The 21242-nt window shown below is 40.9% G+C and overlaps 1 protein-coding gene across 1 annotated transcript; it reads left to right on the plus strand.

The window, feature by feature from the left end:
• Window positions 1-1246: 1246 nt before the first annotated feature.
• Window positions 1247-2794, plus strand: LOC119658369 (AAC-rich mRNA clone AAC11 protein). The gene is made up of 2 exons (XM_038065731.1): window positions 1247-1589; window positions 1658-2794. The coding sequence occupies exons 1-2, from the start codon at window positions 1526-1528 to the stop codon at window positions 2635-2637; spliced, it is 1044 nt and encodes a 347-aa protein (XP_037921659.1). The 5' UTR covers window positions 1247-1525; the 3' UTR covers window positions 2638-2794.
• Window positions 2795-21242: the final 18448 nt, after the last annotated feature.

The following is a 21242-nucleotide window of genomic DNA, read 5'->3' on the forward strand; positions in this document are numbered from 1 at the left end:
ACATTTCTTGGAAAGGTCCATTTTTAAGTGAATCCACCAGTTTATTTTTTAGTCCTTCCTTTTGCGAACTTTCGGCTGAGATGAGTATTTCTGAAATAATTTTGGTACCCTCATGGCAGATTCTAAGGATCAATTTCTGGTCCAACAATTTGAATTTACTCCTTCTGGAAGAATTTTTGAGGAGCAACACACTGATATTTCCCTTGAGTATCATTTTGGACCTATTTTTCCCCGCAGTTGGAGCTTTAGAATTCTGCCTTTTGGATATCCACAAAGTGTGTTTGGTATTGTTATTTTTGGTTTGCATTTGATTTTCAATTAGAAGAATGTGCTTCAATTTCAATATCGCCACACTAGAGCTATGAAAGTGGCAAACTTACGGCAGCCGGGAATAGATAGTATTTTTTATCTACAAGTGCTATATTGGCTCGTATTTTTACAGGTGCCTAGAGCACGCATGCTCACATGTATCTTCAATCGTTTGAGTCGAAGCTCTGACCTTTCTTTGGGATCATTCACTTCTTTCGTTGCTTCAACAAGGTGCTTGTGATTACTACAGTAAAGCCGCAGAAACTGCAAGAGGCAGTAGTTCCACTTTTGTCTTTAATAGCTAATATTTGAAGATGCTTTCAGAAATAAACGATAAAGAAATAAAGAAATGAGTTATGACAAAAGGGTCAGTATTAAAGCGGAACGTTTTCTCTTGGGAAATCCCTTACATTGTGTAGGTCTAATTTAGAAAAATAATCATTAATTCTGTAATTCAAAAAGAAATCAGTTTTTTAGCTCATTAGTCTAAATTTACAGAACATTTTTTAATGGATTCGACTATAGTTTCTGCAAAACTGAATTTATCTATAATTTCAGTGTATAGATTTTTTTCTAGAAATATCTGCTCATGGGCCTCTGATAATTCTGGACAGTATTAGTGCATTTTGTATAGCTTCATAGTTCCATCGTTCAGACTTGCGTCTGCCCACCAAATTTAACTGTATAATAGTTTGTGCGATAGTCTGTAGTGAGTCGTTGGAGGCTACAAAGGTAGTCAGCAGAACCTCTCCACCGAATGGAAGTAGATCGGATGTTGTTTAATATTCTGTTAATTTGAATATCACAAGTTAGTTCGCCATTTCTTCCATGCGCTTGATTACCTGACGAATAACGCTATTGCGACTGTTAATCTGCTCGCGGTCCAGAATCTGTTCTTGGGTACGTTGGAGCATCAAATCGCGATTTTCTATCTTCATTCGTTCCTTTCGCCGAGTGTTTGACTGTTGCATAAATTAACGTGAAAATAGGCACAATCCGCTGAACTAACGTAAAATCTTATTGAAGTTTGCTTCACAGCTTCCATTGACCTCGTCTCCAGAATGAGATTTCCACAATATAAACCCCAGCAAAGCGAAAAATTGTAACAGTTTGACATTGATAATCAAGTTGAATGGCGCGAGAGTAAAAGAATAAATTCACTGGATTAAGAATAGTAAGCAAAAGTGATTTCCACTTGTGTGAATAAAGTGCATCAATGAGGCTTGGAATCCAACTAGCGGTGCTTCTTGCACTGCTAGCCTTTGCTGCAGCGTCTGCCGGTGAGTTTGACGTCGAGGTGAGGCCGAATTTATGAATGAATTCAAATGTTTGCTTCTATTTGATCTAGATATATCGGTTGACCAGATAAATCCACCGCCATCCATTAAGCTAACGGAGAGTAAAGTAGAAGAAAAAAGTGATAAAGTTCCAGTGGAAGAAATTGTTCCTGGAAAAGATGTTCCAGTTACAAAGTCCGAAGTGGTTCAAACGAAGGAAGAACTGCCAGATGAAAAAAAGGAAAGTATTCAAAAGGCACCCAAACCGGGTATGGAGCCAAAGCCCACCGCTGCTGTAATGATGGATAAGCCTAAGCCTGTCAGTGAAAAAGCTAAAGAAGATAAACCGGTTCAAAAGGTAAATAATGAACCTATACAAGCTAAGGATGCAGGTGAACGACATGGAACTCCATCTGTGGAAAATCAAGAGATAGATGGATATGTGCCCTTGAAAGCAGCGAATACCGGAATGCGCTTGCCTCCGAACAAAATCCGGGGAGGTCATCAGCCTTCTCAAGCAGCCAAACCTCATCATGGAGGCGTAAATCAACACCAAAATCATCAACACCATCGTCAACATTCCCATCTAAATCAGCAGAACCAGAATCAGCGTTTACGAGCTGATAAACGAAAACGACCCAATCAAGATAAGAACAAAAAGAAGAGTGGTAACAAGAAACGGCGCACCCCGACATCCACTTCAGCCCCAGTACACAACAGAAACAAGAAAAAGGACAAAAAGAAAACTCCTCCTGCGAAGCCTGTACCTTCCAAAAAGCCTCCGAATCGTCATGGAGCACAAACCAATCACGTCAACCATAACAACAATAATGTTAACAATCAAAGGCCTCCTAATTATAACAATCACGCCAACAATAACAATCGGAGAAAGGCCACTACGGCCCCTCCCCGAAATAGAAATCGGAGGAAACAACCTAATAACGGAGGCAACCCTAATGCACGAAGGAAAGTTTCAACGAAGAGCCCCAATGCTCGCAAGCGTAAGCAGCCTAGCAGAAAAAGGCCGTACTATAATGAGCAACTGTATTGAGATTTCATGACTGATCGATGCTAGCGGATTCGGGTTTAGATTATAGTAACGTTGGAGGTGCTCAGTTTTACTAAAATGGGCAGCTTAGGGGAATTCAGTTCTTATTTATATTTTTCGATTAGTGAAAGTTAGAAAAATAAAAGGCTGTTTGTATGCAGGTGATGTTGTTTTTTTTTCGAAAATACTGTCGCAGGTAGGTCACATTCTTAGAGCCCCCCTTTAGTTTTGAACTAGAATTAGCTAATTTCCTTATTTTTATGAAGCGGCCCCTGTGTTTTTACTCGCTTGTATATGGCTTTCTGAATAATTTAGCTAGCATTCTTCTCTAATGTGGCAATGAATGCATTCTCTAAGATATGTAAAGAAAGGTCGTCTTCTCCTACAAATCAACTGCATAAAAATGGTGACAAGTATAATCAGCACAGAAGTTGCAGATAGGCAAAGTGTTCATTCGGATTGATCACAGTCAACAACGAGAGCAGAGCTATCCTAAAAACAGAAAAAGTGACAAAGTGGCTATGCTGGTCAGCTAGCACCTATCTACATAAGTGCAGCTCTATTGAAGTGTTCTGCCATGTCCTTGTCATGTATAAAATTTCAGAGTCAGAAAGACTAATCTCGCGGATTCCTGAGAAATTACTCAGAATCCAAATGAAGCTAAATTAGAAACAGATTAAATTTTCGTCTGCTACTTGTAGTCTAGCCTGAAATTAATAGACAAGAGGTAGTTTCCTCCAAACTGCAATTTTTGGTTTTAGATGTAAATATTTATTTCGGGAGCCACTCCCACAACATATACTCGTACATATTTACATTTAACACCAAAAATTATAGTATGGAGGAAGCTACTCCTTGTCTCTAAATTGGCAAACAAAAATATACTAGTTCAACCGTATCGTGAAGTCTGAGAACTCATTACGCGAATGCACCAATGTCAGAGAAAATAACCATCTTCACTCCACGAAGGATAGGAAGACTGTGACTGTGTGAGAGATGACTATTGTATGAACAGTAGACTTATTTACTTCGTTTATTTTCCCCTGAAAGATTGTGGCATGCTTATCCATTCCATTGCTTTGAAGACTTACGCGAGCCGTACTCTCTCTTCTTTAGGGACCTGTCAGTACTCCAGATTTCTCTCCTCAGACTCCACCTTATCGTGGTGGAGTAGTCTATAGTAGTTCACTTCTACACTAACAGCATCCACAATACATAAAGATGGAAGTAACGGGTGCTAACTGTCTAAGTGATAAGAAGTCTTAGACCACGAATTCCCCCGCAATTTTGAACAATCAACTCGCTGTCTAGGCACAGATTTTGGAAGCCTCACCATATTCACGTTCCCTTATGGAGCAATTTGTGGAAGATATGCTCTTCATTTCGGCGAAAAGCCTGCATTCAGTGGGTCAGATCAGCCAAGAAGGAGCTGGCATAATGAGAGGAACTGGAAACCCAACAACGGCCGATATGTTGGTGAGACTGTCACCTAATTCTTGTAGAAAACGCAAAGAAAAGGGTTGACAGGAAGAAACATCATCCACAAACGAAACGCGACTACAAGCTAAATCTAGCCTGTCAAAACTTTCTCCTTCACCTCTACCTGGAAAAAATTGAATCTGGTGAGGCTCTCAGCCGAAGACAATGGAAGTTATCACGAAAGTTGGCGAATCTTCTTGGGAATGAGAATATGAGCGTTGCTGCATCACCTGTAAGCAGCGGTTTTCACTTTAGATTACACTTATGTCCACAAATTTAAAGATAAGTCCATATAATTTACAGCATGCCGATGTCTCTTTTTATCTACTAGAAGCAAGACTGGCAATCTTGCGGTACTGCTCTTATATATATTTCATTTTAACAAAATCTGCGGTATTGAATCTGCAAAAGAGAAAGCTTGCATCCTGATGACAATTCAATGCTAGGTGAATCGCAAGAGGAGAAACGCTAGAAGAAAAGCTATATATGATAATTTTATCGTTTCAACCGGTCTAATGACTGTGGACGCTTGGTGCGCCCTTACGTTAGGCTAAGAAGAAAGGAACCTCATAATCTCCACTTCAAAATTGTTAAAGTGTATGATCTAAGACTGGTGGATGCTAGACGAAGTCTCACTCTCAGATTACCGTTAATAATCACCTCTGGCGCTCGAGGGAACTTCATTTAAGACCGCAGCGGTATATTACAGGAGGTACATTGTAGGAGGCAATGTGACCAGCACTGCGCTCACCCGGGTCATTAACCTGATTTGAGTTAGGTGCTCATTCACAACTGAGTTGACTGGTACAAATCCTCCTGCCAGCAGTGAGAATTGAATCGTGACCTTTTGCTATGACAGCCTACCGCTCCAACCACACCACTCCACCTAGAGACCCCTTTGGTGATAGAAAATCAATTGGAAACTTTAAAGTACGCACTTTTAGAGCCCTTTGAAGGGGTTTGTCCTATTTCCCAGGGTAAAAGTGTTAAAACGGTTCCCCAATGGAACTGAGAAAAAACCCAGAAAATCAACCAAAGGACTTCTGGATCGTACTTGTAAGAGCAATAAGAATGAAGACTGGTTAAGCTTCTGGAATTCAGAGGGCGAATAAAAAAGGCTGGTAAAACGTTCGAAATCGGAATCCTTTAGAACTATAAGGAAGCTGTAAGGAACTAAAAGGAGATGGCGAGACTTCAAAATTCTGCGAAGGCCTTAAAAGAGATGAGTCGCAGAGTTGGATTTTTTTGGAAGTACACTATCCAGGAAAACAAACTTAAGTAGGTTGAACACAACTGATGGTTTTTGCAAACCTTTCAATAAGAAAGTGTTGGAAGGGGAATTTTAACACTGCAGGAGCGATGGTTACCACTGGAAATGTAACAGCAATGATGGCATCTATCCAGCGATGCCAAAGGAAGGAATAGAGCACTTAGAGCAACTATCTTTTGGGGTTGTCTTGTCCGGGGTTACGTGCCTACCTCTTGGTAGAAAGCTAAAATCAACTCGATATCATTTTTGCTTAAAAATTCGGAGAGGCTGGTTTGGCGTCACATTCACGAGACGGCGTTAAAATTCCACCCACTAAAAGTAAACTATCATGCCTAACAAAGTAGAAACTCCTGTCTGCTCTTCGTTCTTTGGTTTGAAAGATGGAGGACTCAATCCTAAAAGATGCGTACGCGATGGGACCGTGGATGCGTTGCAGGAGATGCTGCGATCTTCTACACCGGCGGCTTAAAAACAGAAAACGGTTGTGGAGCAGATTCTCCAGATAAAAGGATTTCCAAAAAGCAATCATCAACTGTTTCCGATAGGCAAAGATCAATGTCCAGATGTCAGCCTCTTAATAAAGTTTCAAAATTTGCAAACATTGCAAAATTTCACTCACTTTTACGACAAGCAGGGAACACGTTGGGTATATTGTTAAAGCCCAACTCAATAGGCATCCAATTAACAACTCCTTTCTTTGTTAGTTCCCATAAAGTGACCGGTTTAGCCCAATGCTACTTTAATAATAATTTATTCATGTGGTTGTTTAGGGTATACTATTCAGTGAGATTTTAAGTTAAGGGAGTTCCAAGTCCTTATTTGCTTAATCACGGGCCGCAACAAGTAGAGAAAAGAGTCTTGCATGTTTTTGTATGGAACCGGAGTTTTTGTGCAAGTAACCATTATTTAAGGTTCACTTTCTGCCTGCCTGCCTTCGTCTTCCTTTCTCGGTCCTTCTTCCAGCGACTTGTTCTTGTATAAGTTTCTTATGGATGGCTGCCTCGACTTCAGTCCAAATTGCCTTCGACTTCAATATAAAATGCAAGTTATTTTCGGCTCCGGTGTTATACGCTTTGGTTGCTGCACACTCGGCATCTAATTTGAAGTATAGCCTCTGGCCAGTCATTGTACTTGAGCGTAAGCTTGGAATGTATTGTCTCCAACTTCGGTTTCCATGGACATACACTTTCTTTGTTTGGCAATAAATAGTTCTTTTGCCTTATGTTCTGTAAGCAATAAACATTCTCAAGCCAGGACTTAATCCCAAAGACTGCTTGATTTGCATAAAGGTCGACTTCTTCGAGGAGGCGTGCAATAACCGCCACCCCAATGTCGTTCATGAAACAATAGAGGCCACACCAGTAGAAAAGTCTAGCGTCAGTAGTCTGTGATAGATAATAATTCACAAAAGTGGGTCTAGGACGGATCCTTGACGATTCCGCATGTCGATCGATGTGATTAAGAAGTCGGCCATGGCACACCTTAAGAACTTCGGCCCTGCTAAATTGATTAGAGACTCAAGTATTTTTGCTCCATCTCCTGGAATTGAAGGCGTTATTCACATCGAGTATGATCACTGCACAGCACTTATCCTCGTGTAATGTGGCCTTAGCTGTGTTTGCCACTTGGCTAACTACATCCGTCGTAGACCTCCCCTTCCGAAAACAGAACTGATTCCTAGGGAAACCACCTTTTCGGCAATTGGGAGTAATCTGTTATAGATTATTCATTCTAACAGTTTGGCAGTATTATTTAGAAGGCATATCGGCCTGTAGGACGAAGCTTCATCTGTTGGGCTTGGGGATTAATATTAGTTTCTGCTTCCTCCATTGTGTAGAAAATGCTCGTTCTTTAGGACATTTGGTAAATGCTTCCGCAAACATACTTGGGACTATTTGGGCTGCTGCCTTGAGAGCTTTGTTGTTAAGTTACTGAGTGGACTTCGACAGTGTCTATCTTGACAGGTTCGCGGTGCTTACATTTCGTGGGATTCATTACTATTTCATTTAGCAGATTAGGGCAAGAAATTGGTGGAGAGCGTTTGCCTTTTACTTTCTACATTATTGTACTATAGGCGCCACCCTAGGGGTCCATGTTACCTTCCTTACACAGTCGCTTAAAGTGTTATTTCTTTCAAGCCTCTTTGTATTCTGTATGTGGCTGCTCGCATCCATGTCGGTTTCTATTTCGCAGGCTGCGGTTTCCGTCCTTTCCGATTTTCAATTTCCATCAAAAGTTTGGAACTCGCATCAGGGGTAATATACACCTTGTCATGAACACGTTATATTCTCGGCGTTCGTTTCTTGGGTACCCCCACAGTGATAACGCCGATTGCGTTTTCCAATGCGGTCTGGGAGAGCAAGTCCTGAGCTGCTTGGGAATGGTTCAGGTTTGGCAGTATGGACCTCATTTGTGCTTAGTTTCAATCGCCTGCATACACACCAGCCATGTGCGGCTGTGTGTGATGTGGCATTGTAAATGTCTTGGCTTTTTTCGTTGCTCCCAGAGTAAGACTTATCGATGAAGTTTGTTATTCGGTATTCCCTGCTTGGACCGTAGGCTTTGGCAGATTTCTTCCTTCGTAGTAATTTTGCCCAAGTTCTTACGCTCAATAACTAGACGATTTTCACTTGGCTTTGACGATGGGTCTTTTCACTGGTTTTTACCTCGTAAAATTCCAGCTAAAGTGGTTCATACGTTCACTCAGTTCTACTAGCGACGTGTCTGTTTGGATTTTGTGCAGAGTGTCAGCGTAAGATCATTTTTATTGGTTATTAGTAGTGCAGCCGACTGGCATCTCTTATACAGCTTTTTCTTCTTTTTCATCTTTCCCATCGCAGTCAATGATCCCATTCGCTCCGTTTGTCTACTAAGGCTCGTTTCCTGCTTCTCATACAAGTGACTTGTCCAGTAGGCGGAGTATGTGCGGAGAACATTCAGCCGGTATGCAACTTAAAGCTGTCTGCGATTTTCTACAATTTGTATCGCTGATGCCCGCGATACTGTATATGTAAAAGAATAGAGCTGACGACTTGCGATAAAATAATCGTCGGCTGTGTTTCGGGCTCACTGTATTTGGAAGTATTAGTAGCAAGTTTTAAATGGGGTTTAGAGCTAAGCTTTGAGTCGAAACTTTGTTTTAGTGACACCTGGGAAAGAATGGTATGTGAGTCGATGAAGATGGGAACGGTTTTCTCTTTCCGCTGCTTCGGAAAAGGTACCAACTCCGTTTTCTGTTCGGTTAGCTTCTTTAAGCTTAGACTTGATTGTGTAGATAGACTCACTCGCATAGATTTTTACTTTGTTATGGTGATTAGACGTTATGACCACCCTAATGTTATCTGCGTAGGAACCGTAGGGCATCATCATACATAGACCAGAGGACTCATCCTTATTCTTCACTTCCGCATCGTAAAATAACTTTTACTGTCGGAAGCAGTCCAAGATTATATTTAATATATAATTTGTGTGCCCCGATGAGCGCTTTGATGATGCGGTTTCATCAGGCTGAATGCGTTTTTGATGTCGAGAGCTTCCTGGCTTGTTTAGAAACCACTTTGGTAGCATCAGCCCCGGCCGAGCCTCCGGGAAACCAAACTGTCTTTCAATTATTAGATATAATTATATATGATATAATCTGCTCGAGAAGCTTGCCTATTGTATTCAGAAGACAGATAGGTCTGTAGAATATTGGCTCACTTATCGGTGAAGCCAGGATTAACACAAGTTTTTGTAATTTCGACTCTTCGGGGAAATACTCGTCAGTCTGTGCATACCTGTGTGAAAAATCTTGGTGAAATTCTCATTGCAAGTTTCAGCGCCCTTTTTGGGATTCGATCAATACCAGGGGCTGCGTTATCTACGTTACTGGAAGGATGTTTTCGGCAATTCATGATTTTGTAGGAAATGTAGATTTCGGATGTTGGAAAGATCGTGTCCAAACGATCTCCCACAGTAATCACACACAGATAATGGAAGGAGATCTTTTACTACCGACTTACTATAAGGGATTTGTATGCACCTCCAGTGAGTTAGAATCTGTCTTATTACAGAGTTGTTGCTTGTTTACACTCGTGGCATTGTTGTTCATATTTCGGAGTCTTTCTTCGCGTTCATTTCGCCTTCTGATCTTTAGGCATTCCGTCCGGCATTCCGCTATTTCAGCATTCCACCATTAGTTGGGATTCCGCTTTTGAGAGTGCATACCTTTTGGGATGGAAATGTTCGGATGTTGGACATATTTGTTGGGGCAATTGCAACACCTTATCTGCACCCGATCCAGTAAACTTAGTACGCCATCGCAATTCCTCCAGAAATGTATCCTCCTGACCAACCTCTTTTCAGGTTGACATTAATTGTTCTAGGTAGCTTATAAATGGTGATATATATCGCCTGGTGGTCATTATGTGTATAGTCCTCGCTTATGAAAGTAATATCCACGTTGAAGCCTAATCCCCCACGCCTAAACGTGTTTGTCTGCTTGGCTGTTACCCGCACTTTTCTTAGAAACGGCTACAACTATTGTCACGAGATTTGTTGGGAAGGTTGGAACTGTGAGCTCTTACTAATGCACATGCACGTTGTGCAACGTTGAACTTAAGGGGAGGTTCCTGCATACGCAAAAGAGCAAATTTCTTTTCACCGAATATGATCATGTGGGGTATCAGATGAAAGGAAGTACTTTCCGTAGCAAATATTGGTTTTGACATTTGTTACAAACGGGAAGAGCGCCGGAGTTCGAAAGGGGTCAATTACTTCTCAGAAACAAAACAACCAAAAAATCTGAATAAATTATGGTGGTCTATACGTACGGTATCTTCGCATCAAAATACTCTTCTTTATGCTCCGTTAAGCTCGAATAAAGTCAATAATAGTGCAATATTATATTTTGAAAATTTTCTGCGGACCCCCCTTAACTTCATTCTAGATATATAAAATTTTGGAATAATATAGATTTTGATACCAAGCACTGTACTGGGAAGTTTGGTGGAAATCGCTACTACTATTATCAAAGTTATATCAGGTCAAAGTTGCTTCTCTCAAATTACACTCTCTGAGAGTTAAAATGTTGGTACAACATCAAATTGAATACCGGGGTATTCAGAGTACTTACATAGTTCATATACATATATGCATACATATTATATAGTTAAATGGAACCACACCCAAATATTCTTACAGACAAGATTAAACAATCTAAAGCGAGAAGCTTGCGGTTTTCGACTTTACTTGACATAGTGCGGACGCTATTGTTCAAGGAGGAAGCAACTGATGAGAAGTCGCATCATCTCTGCCCTTGGTCTAGCGAGACTGGAAGTGATAGGTGTTTATCCCTCCTTTCGGCCCATAGGTTAAAAGAATATATCACGTACTAGTCTGAGAGAAGACTGTTTGATTCGGCCAACAGCTATCCAAACCAGAGACGATTTTTGTTCATTCACTTCATTTTTTCTTTCCTGACATTCAATTTGTAAAATGTATTTTGAACCGTACTCAACTTTCCAACCCAAAACTTTTCGAAAACTAAAAATTCAAATTCTATTCTTCTGGATTGCAATATAACGGAGTCACCAAGAATCTGATCTGATCTTGAGATCTGTTATTATAATAATAATTTGGAGTTTTACGATTGTAAATTCTAAGAGTTGCCATAGCAGCTACATGTTTCTAAAAAGATCCAATAGCAAATATAATACAAATCTTCCAGTTAACCTCAATTGTAAATTTCTTATTCAGATGTCGCCATTTTTAGCATAGGCTTTACTTAGGAAAGAGTGGCTTATAATAGTAACCTCCTTATTTAATCATTGCTACCAAAACTTTCAAAATTCTTCATATGTGCATATGAAAGTGGCTCATTCATCTTGGCCTTTCTTGGTTTCATTCAATTTTTCAGTAAAAGAACTTCATAAACTGATAAATGTACCCAAGCTCAAACTTACAAGACTTGTACATTTTTTGTAAGTTTCAATTTTTCATTTAGAGTGTGCCGTTAGATTGTTCTATTTTTATCTATTTTCTACATAGAAACCTTAAAAAAAATATGAAGTGAAAAGATTGACACTTTTTCGGCACTGTTTTGACAATCAACAAGAAATAAAAAGGACAACCTTCTTTAGTGTTATGTAAGTATATCTATTTATAAATGATTTAACGCAAACTGAATCAATTAGTACAGTTCGTTGACAGTGTTTTTTGCTAGGATCGACATTTCTGCGTCTAATGTGAAAAAAACACCATTAAATCCCCATGATTATTACGCCTGGTACCTGCTCGGATAATATTCCATAAGTAATGACCCACATTAAGAATTTTGCGTTTTTGCACCTTGTAATTTCGGACAACTAGATGTTCGCTTTCATTGTATTGGTACATACATGTTTATATTCTGGTATCGTAACGGATCGCACATGTGAAAATCTATTGTATGCGTTGGCTATCGTACTACAAATTAATTTTTTTTTTGGAGAAAAAAACAGTTATTTTTAGTTGATGGACTGATGGAAGTCTGCTTGCGCAAATTGTATTGAAAATTCTGTACATTTTATGCAAGATCATGTCAGCTTAGAGATAATTTCTCAATTCCTTTGGATTCATTATCAAGATTAATGATTTAGGTTTGTGTTGTGAACGCAGCGGGGTACTTTCTATTTGAGCGGAATTTAGATAGGAATAATTACTGTGATAAATAGTTTTGACGGTTTAAGTCAATGGCCATTGAACAAACATTCTGTCAAAGAACTTTCGGCAAATCTAATTTGGAAGAATAATGTACGCAGTACGTTTCTTTCGGTGCATGAAATTTGTCTTGTTTTCTCTATTAACAGGAATTAATTCAAAAATTTTACAACTCTACAATATCGCTATTTTTAGTATTATATATCTTATACGCTTCTGTTTACAACCTTTATCTTATTACCGGGAACAACGATAAAATATCTCAGATGATCGAAAGGAGTGAGGAAAGACTTAAGCCAGAAACCTGGCTGAACAGTACGAAAGACTTAAGCGAGCAACTTGATTGATGTAATCATGTTTACAAAGCGGATAATATTAGATTTCAGCGAAATTTGAGTATGTATTTGAAGTTCAATGATTATTTAGGCTAGTTTTAGATATTTTTAATTTTCGTGAGATTTCCAGAAAATCTGCAACCGTATGTTATGTGCAAAAGCAAACCGAAGCAAATGATTACTACGGATGTTAAAATCTAGTTATTTACTGGAACCATTTCTAGTAATCAATTTGCTCCGTTCTTTAAAAGGAAATTGCCTCATTTGTTTATCTGAAACCACTTACAAGCAGTGCTTTCCATTAACATAAACTCTCGCCTGATTACTCTAATTGAGGGCTTGGAAAAAGCAGCATGGTATTTAGGCAAAATCACTAGAACGATCATTGATCCTCATTACTGCTCAGTTGATTCAACCCAGTAACTTTGGTACAATGCGAAGCTTTGGAAACATGCTCGTACATAAGTGCTATTGCATATACTAACACAAATGCTGGTCAACATAATGACCTCTAGCCAGGAATCTTTTCGGGTAGGCGTCCTACAAAACTTTTACCCATGGGCCCATGGGTACACGTTTTTTAGTGGGTTTAAGACCTGACTGACTTATGCTCATCCCGTTGAGGTTGAATGATCGCCAGGTAGATAGCATGGAGAATCGTAGAGCGCTGCCAAGTTTTTTCTTTCCAGTTTAGCCTCCGGTCAAATCCGAATTATCAATCATTACGTTCTACAAATTTCGCCTGATTTTGTACATGATTTTTTGTTTTCAATTACTTTCCATTCTTCTTTGCGATTTTCATCTGATTCATAGATTACATGTTATATGCTCAGAGAAGATAAGCGTCTGCAACTAATTGTTAAAGTGTAGCTTTAAAATTTATGAGATCGGGATATTTACACTGGGAAGCAAACAATTGTCGTCACTTGAAGGAATTTGGTTTTTATATCTGCATGGAAAATGTTCTTAGTTTTTACACTTTTGGTCTTTGCTGAAGGGTTGCACTTTCAGTAAAGAGATTTGAGAAACATACAAAAGATGAAGTGGAACCTATCATAATTTTTTGGCTCAAATCCAAAATTTACTCGATTGAAGTTTGCCCTGTCGTCGTCTACGGCTCCCAATACTGATCAAGATTCTGAACTACGCCTCGCGGGAATGGGGATAAAGATGTTGCGTTGGATCAGTGGTATAGCACGTCATGTCCAGAAATGAGGACATCTGCAATCGATATGCACCTGTCGTGGAAAAACTGAATAAGGGTGTTCAAGGGTATGATCATGTAGTTTACGCTTACAAGAACTCACTTGCTTGTCTGAACATCGAAGTCCACGGGAAAAAATGAAAAGGCCGACCAAAAAAACATTGAGTTGATATGCAAAATGGTGATTGGAGAGCCTCTTGATTCCACTAAATGAGGCCTATAATAATAATAATAATCGTTGGCGCAACAATCCATATTGGATCAGGGCCTTGAAGTGTGTTAGAGCACTTCATTTAAGACCGTAACGGTACACTACAGAATAACCTGTAGGAGGCAATGTGGTCAGCATTACGCTCGACCAGGTACTCATTCACAGCTGAGCCGACTGGTATCCGACGGCAAATCACGATACAAATTCCACTGCCACCAGTGAGATTCGAACCGCGACCCTCCGTACGATAGCCTTTTGCTTTATCCACTCAGCTATCCGGGCATCTGGGAGGCCTATGATCGAAAAAAATAATGTAGTCGATCGAGACGTGTCTCCTACGCTGAAGGGGAGAAAGACTAAAGAAGATGAGGATGAAGCTGTTTAAGCTGCTTTCTAAAGCAGCTTCCATACCTGAAGAATGTGAATTCTGGAGCACTACTACTGATATTTAACATTTCCTTGGAAAACGCAATTCATTTGGTCAGATCAGCCTCCTCATGTCATGTTCAAGACTTCATATATTCTATGCATGGAGCATTTGGATCGCGGCAGAAATTCGTAAAATTGAAGGGAATCATAAAATATTTGAGAGCAAACGATCGTTGAAGGAAGGCATACTCTTCCGATGTTTTGAATTTTTCTGGTGGTTGTGAAACGCGATCCCTGAGATAATCTCCCTTTTTGGTATTTTGGGAGCTCCGCTCCCTCATATATTTCTGAAAGTTTTAGAACAAACAGATCACTATTACCTTCAAATATTTGTATGCTTTATATTTAGATGGCTCGTTGAGGGGATTGAGCATTAACTTCTCAACCCCGTGGCTTCGCTCCGCGGAGAGGAAAGATACCAATAACAGCTAATAGACTGTGTGGTTGCCTTTGACTCTACAAAAAAAAGCATATTTTAAGAAATCTACAGCAGTTATTACGGTGGCTTGTGTTGTCTCGATGACATCAAGACATTTTCGTTTGAGGACGTTTTCGAGCTTCGAATAAAAAAATTAATATGTAGAAGCCAACTGGTGATAAAACATCACAGGCACAGCGTTCTACTTCATCAGCAAACGTAAGAACCCACATATCCAGGTGGTTGCTTTATGTAGCTTGCTTTTTATAACGATGAACTTTACTCGCGGAAAGAACCCAGTTTTTCTGTATCGGTCACGAATATGCTCGCAATACGTAATGTTGAAGGTCTACTCTCGAGGTGCAAACCCTTATTATGAAACCAAACTTTCGACTATGTATTCTCTTTAACGATCGTATAGTAACTGTCTTTTATTGGACATCCTGCAACCCATTATACATCCTAAATTTCCTCACCATATTTTCAATTTAACTTTTGATAATTTTTAGGCCACTACCACTAAGATTCTGCTTTTGGGAGCATTAGTGTGAGGAAAGACCAAAACTCATCATCATCAGCGGCGCAAAAACTGGAATCCGGTCTAGGCCTGCCTTAATAAGGAACTCCACATATCCTGGTTTTGCGCTGAGGTCCACTAATTCGATATCCCTAAAAGCTGTCTGGCGTCCTGACCTACACCATCACTCCATCTCAGGCAGGGCCAACCAGACGGTCGTGATATCGCTTGTAAATTTCGTCGTTATGTAGGCTAGGAAATTATCAACGGTCTCAAAGTTGTATTCTCCTATCTTTATTCTTCCCGTTTGACCAGTGCAGTTTGATATTGTTTTTTGGTTGGTTTTCGGTGCTGACGTTGTCGCCATATATTTTAACCAAAAATAGATTATTTTTTTCTATGCTGCTGAATCCACAATGATAACCAAACTCACGTCGGAAAATTTTGAAATTTAAATGGCTCCAGCTTCTGTGAACGAGAAACCGAGGAAGAAAGTTTCTTTTCAGTTGGTCCGGTCCGTCATAAAACGAAAGGCGGATTCGAGACTGATCTAAATTATATTTAAGGATATAATCCTTAAATATAATTTAGATCAGTTTCGGCCGGCTTGGACATGAACGGCGGTTTTTCGACACGAATATAATTTACGCGCATGTCGTGTTATGAATTCTATATAAGGGGGCAAACAGCACCTGGTAACCGCTTCGGTCACGCTGCTCCCTGAGCAGAAGCAAGGCAACCTTATGGCATGTTTTCTTCATCTGGCAGCAGGTTTCTGACAGGATTCTGACTGCAAGATTCTGGTCCAGGTTAAGGAGCTGTGAATGCTGTCTTTTACGAACAATTGGACGGAATTCAGGGGAGGCTTCCTGAAAGTGATATTGTGATGGCTGATTTGAATGCCAAGGTTGGACCTGACAGCACCAAGCTCGGAGATGTAATGGAGAAATACGGTCTTTCCGACCGGAACGCTAACAATAGGAGGTTCGAAAACAGAGCTTGCCGTAAAGTCATTTTGGTTTCAATTGGCGGACGCCATATGAGCAACCAAATAAAAGATTTCGCGATCAGCAGAAGATTTCAGATTTCCGGTCGCCATCTGATAGTCGCTTACGTTCGTCTGCGTGTTGTGACCATCACTTCTCACACGATTGGGAAGCTGCGACTCTCTGGGCCCAACATCGACTGCTTGTATAATCTAGCTGTCGCTTGGCAGTGGAATATACTGAGTGGCCGACTTGAGAATATCGATGTGCATTACGCCACTATAAAAAATGTTCTTTTCTCAGGTATTACACATGTCGCCGGCCACGTCCCAAAGGGGCATCGGAAGATCTGGTTGACTGCCGACACGTGGAAGCGGATCGATTAATGGAAGGTGTTGAAGGCTTTACTGACCGCTGCGAGTGATGCCGGGCTTGACGCGCTCGATATCCGATAACGAGCGAGATTCCTACAAGATCAGCGTAGTGTTCCCCGTGGCAAGAGAGAATTTGGTATTGCGCTGGTCAAAGAAGCGAAAGATGCTACAGATCGCAGTGATTTCAAGAATGTATACCACATCACTTATATCTGGTATCAAATCTTTCGATTGTCTTGTGAAAGATGTCAACGGTCAACTTATCATCCGCGAAGATGAGCAACTGAAGAGGAGAAAAAAAAACACTTCACCACAGTTTATAACCGTGTCACATCCGGTGAATTTCCTCCTCTTGTGGATGAAAAGGCTACTCACCGTACCGTGCAGATGCGGACTGTTTTTGCGAACAGAATATCGGCCATAAATTCACTCAGACGGAGTAAAGCCCCTTTGCTTAACGGTCTCCCCGCAGAGTTGCGGTTGCACCTGCAGTTTCTGCAGATCTGCTCCTTTCATTTGTACGGAAATCTTGGAATCCGATACCTTTCCCAGAAGTAGAAGCGAAGGGTATCTGCGTGCCGTCGTCGGAAAGAAAGTAGCTAAAATAATCCTGAAGCGCATCAAAGATTATCTCGAGAGCTTAATCGGCAGAAAGCAGGCTGGCTTTCGCTCCGGGTCCGCCTGCATTGACCACATGAATACCCTACGGAAGCTTTTGATAGAGTGAGCAGGGAGCGTATCTGGAGCTCTTTACGACGCGGAATTTTACGTGCTGCACCGAGGTAAAATCTCGGAAGATTTTAAGATGCAAAGCGGAGGTCCCTAGGATTGCATCTTGTTACCAATATTATTTCCTATTGTTATCGGTGATGTTCTCCGAGCTGCCTTGTCCGGAGGACGTGGTGGAATTGGACGAACTGTGACATCTTCTCTCAAATACCTCGGCCACGTCGGTGACATTTGTTTGCTCTCTTGCCGGGGCTTGGACCTTGGCCAGATAGCTCTTGATTTAGAAAAAGAGGCAAGTAGACTTGGACTGAATATTTAATACCAGCAAAACCAAGGTTCGCAGTCTCACCGGTCATCACACTCTCCTTATCTAGCAGCGTCGAAGGCGTCGTTGAATTTGTATATCTAGCAAGGGTGGTTTCTGTGAGGGAACCGTGTAGTAGTACATGGAAAGTGAACTACATTGTTACTCAAAAGCTCCAAACTTTTGTCCATACCTGTCTGCGTCGTATCATCGGTTAAACGAAGAATTTGGTTGGTGCACTGCCTTGTCACTCGTACGCACTGTGATCGCAAGGTGCAAGTGGTAGTGGATGGGTCACACTTTGAGGTGGGCCGACAATTGCACTACAGGCTACGCCATGCAGTGGAATCTACATTCCCAAGAGGACGGACCTGTGGGTCGCCCCAAGGGCACTTGGTGCAGATCAATAGAGAGATGTCGTGGAGGGGCTGATGGCCATTTCAAGTAACCGCAAACGATGGCACGTGGGTATGGTTGCCGCGCTATACTCCATCAAGGGGTAAATGGGAGCCGTATGTACATGAGGCAATCGAACAATTACTAAACGCTGTCGACACTTTTGCGATAAAGAAAAAAAATAATTTTAAGTTACTCACTGTGGTCACTGATATTTGCCTCCAAAAAATTGTTGGTAACGAAAACGGACTAGGAATTGCAGATTCAATTGGAGCATTGAATCAACAGCCAACTACTGAAACCAAGTTAAGGATGCAATTTTGGAATACGTTCGAATTTAGCACCGATAAATTGTAGATACTCTGGCAGATAACGGGCATTCAAACTTTTGCTCTACAAGAAGTTTAATTGTTTTTGCATCCAAATAAGAAAATTCTTCAGAATATAGACCCTATGATATGTATATAAGCTCCAGTAACCCAGACTTGCTAGCAATAAAGCAAAGCAATTAACTCTTCCTTTTTATGTATTCAGTGATTTCGTGTCTCCGATGATTGCTCTTGGTCCCTAGAAATCTGAATAGAGCGCGGTATTCGTCCTCACTGTAGAGGAAATTCCAAGAAACCGTAGAAGTCGTATTCAAGATATTCTACATACTGAATGCTGAGTACTTATTAATATTGAGACTTAAGTCAGTTTAGTTCATACATTAATAATTGTCTTTATTTACGTCAACCTAGATCGGAATCCGACGATATCGTTCGATAGAATTCAGAGGCATGCCATGCTTATATAACCAGAGCAAATAACATCAATATCCGCTTTCAGACATACTGCCCCAAGCCCATAGTTACCATAGCGCCTGAGGAGTTGCTTCTGCCCTGGATGAAACCGTTACCTATTTTTTCGTATCATGTTGCTGAAGCTGCTGCAGGAATGAATTTAAATGTATATAGCTTATCTTTTATATAGTAAACGGTTCGAATGACCTACCAATTTGCTCTTATAATAATAATAATCGTTGGCGCCACAATCCAGTTGGATCAGGACCTTGAAGAACTTCATTCAAGACCGTAACGGTACACTATATCATACTGTAGGAGGCAATGTGGTCAGTATTGTGCTCATCCGTGGTTATTACCCGAATTATTACCTTGATTTGATTCAGGTACTTCTTCTCAGCTCAGTCGACTGGTATCCGACATCTAGTCACCATACAAACCTCTCTGCCATCAGTGAGATTGGAACCGCGACCTTCCGTCCTATAACTGAGCCATCCGGGACCTACTTTCTCTTGTTGGTACATCATCATCATTATGCCACTATAATCCAATGTTGGCCCCTGGCCGCCTGTATCGTTGTCCTCCAATTATCTCGGTCACGTTACCGCGTCGTCCAATCTTGGAAGCCCTGCTCACTCACTGTGCTCTCGGTCTTCCTCGTAGTTTCGCTTCGACGACCCATCATCCGTTCATAACCTTTTTAGGCATGCGGTTGTCACTCATCAAGATTTGGTACACGTCAACGTGCACATTTTTCACACTTTTGCAAGATTGGTTTAACGGTAAAATGCTGGTCGTATGTGAAGCGACCCGCCCTGATACAGCCTTGGTACTCACCAATGAGTAGTTCGGCGTATGGTCTTGTTCTATTCTACAAGAATTTTCATCAGTATTTTATAAGACGAAAGGACTAGCGTAATGGCTCTGTAGTTTTCACAAGGCAATCTACCTCCCTTTTTGTGGATGGGACAGATGATGCTCCTGCGCCAGTCGCCTTGTATCTCCCCGTCCTCCCAGCTTTGCAGCAGTTGGTGTATCGCTTTTATTAGACCCGTTCTACCGAATTTCAACAGCTTGCCTGGAATTTCGTTCGCTCCCGACCCTTTGTTTGATTTCAACGACCGCTCGGCGAAAACCATTTTTTCTGCTGTCGGAGGATGTATAGTGGGCCAGGATCACCAGGCTACTTGTATGGGGCGCCTGGATTCAGAAGCTCTTCAGCGTTTGTTGATGTGGTCGGCATCGCTGATGATGATTCCATCTTTGCCGTTGCAGTGGCTAGTTCTGGGTTGATAACCGTTCTTAAATGTATATGCTAGTCTATATGCTTGTCCATTGTTTTTATTAGCTAGGTTTTCATTAATTAATCTACTCGAAATTCGCCGTAGCTCGTCATACTTTTTTTTAGTTCTGGTTGCACGTTGGATAGATTGTTTGTAGGCTTTGTTCTTTGCGTCGAGTGACATTCTACATTCATCGCCAAACCGTTCAATTCGCGTTAGCCGGAATTTGTGTCACACGACTTTCTCTGCAACCACCTTGATTGTGCCTTTAAGTTCTACCCAGAACCCGTGTACATCTGTAATGATGTCATGTAGCATAGGTGGTATTTTTTCCTTCACGGCGCCTGTATATGCCTGCACCGTAGCATCGCTCAGGGTTCCTGATTGGTGCACTGAGGAGATTCTGCACTGACATGCTGCCTTCATCAAGTGAGGCGCAGTTTGCTCGTCGATAAGATCGTACATCCAGTACACTGGACGCCCATCTTTTACCAATTAGGACGTGGTCAATTCGTTGTTGGTACATAAGTCATCGCAAAATCTTCAGATCGAAATTTACCTCCAATCAAGCAGCTTTAGTTCTTCTAGTAATAGTTATTTCCGAGTAAACCTTTTTAGTGTATGGAATTTAAAAACATCGCCAGTTGTCCTTTTATGGTTTATCGGGGGGAAGGGAATTAGATGAAGATAATATTGTAGAATATATAGTCACTTCTTTCCGTAACGTGTGTAAATCCATAATTGAAAAGAACTGGCTTAGCTAGAAAAAGGCGCTGTTGGTAGAAAGGAACCCTTATATGAAAAGGAGGATTCAGTAAACGTACCACCAAACGACGGAGCACTTACATATTTATCTCCAATTGAGTAAATAGATAAGATGTAGCGTAATGTTAAGGTGTGAAATATCCTTTTATATGAGCTTGAAAGGTTGTTGATAAGTTGCAATAGGCCTACATTTGTTAGGATCTGAATACTTTGATAGTCATCTGAGAATGTCCACTCGACATACCAACGTAAAATAATGTCTGTGAAGAGCTAACTCAGGACTCCTTCCTCCCAAGCGTTGATGAAATTCGGAAGCAAAGGAAGCAAAACACTGTGTTAGTCTGGGGATGTATTGGAATTCATATTGAACTTTAGAATTTTTCCTGGATCTCATTGGATGGATCTTCTTTGTTTCTGCAATAAAGTGTTTGGCGAATCAACAATAGGT

This window comes from Hermetia illucens, chromosome 5 (genome assembly GCF_905115235.1).
Source record: "Hermetia illucens chromosome 5, iHerIll2.2.curated.20191125, whole genome shotgun sequence".
Taxonomy (NCBI): Eukaryota; Metazoa; Arthropoda; class Insecta; order Diptera; family Stratiomyidae; genus Hermetia; species Hermetia illucens.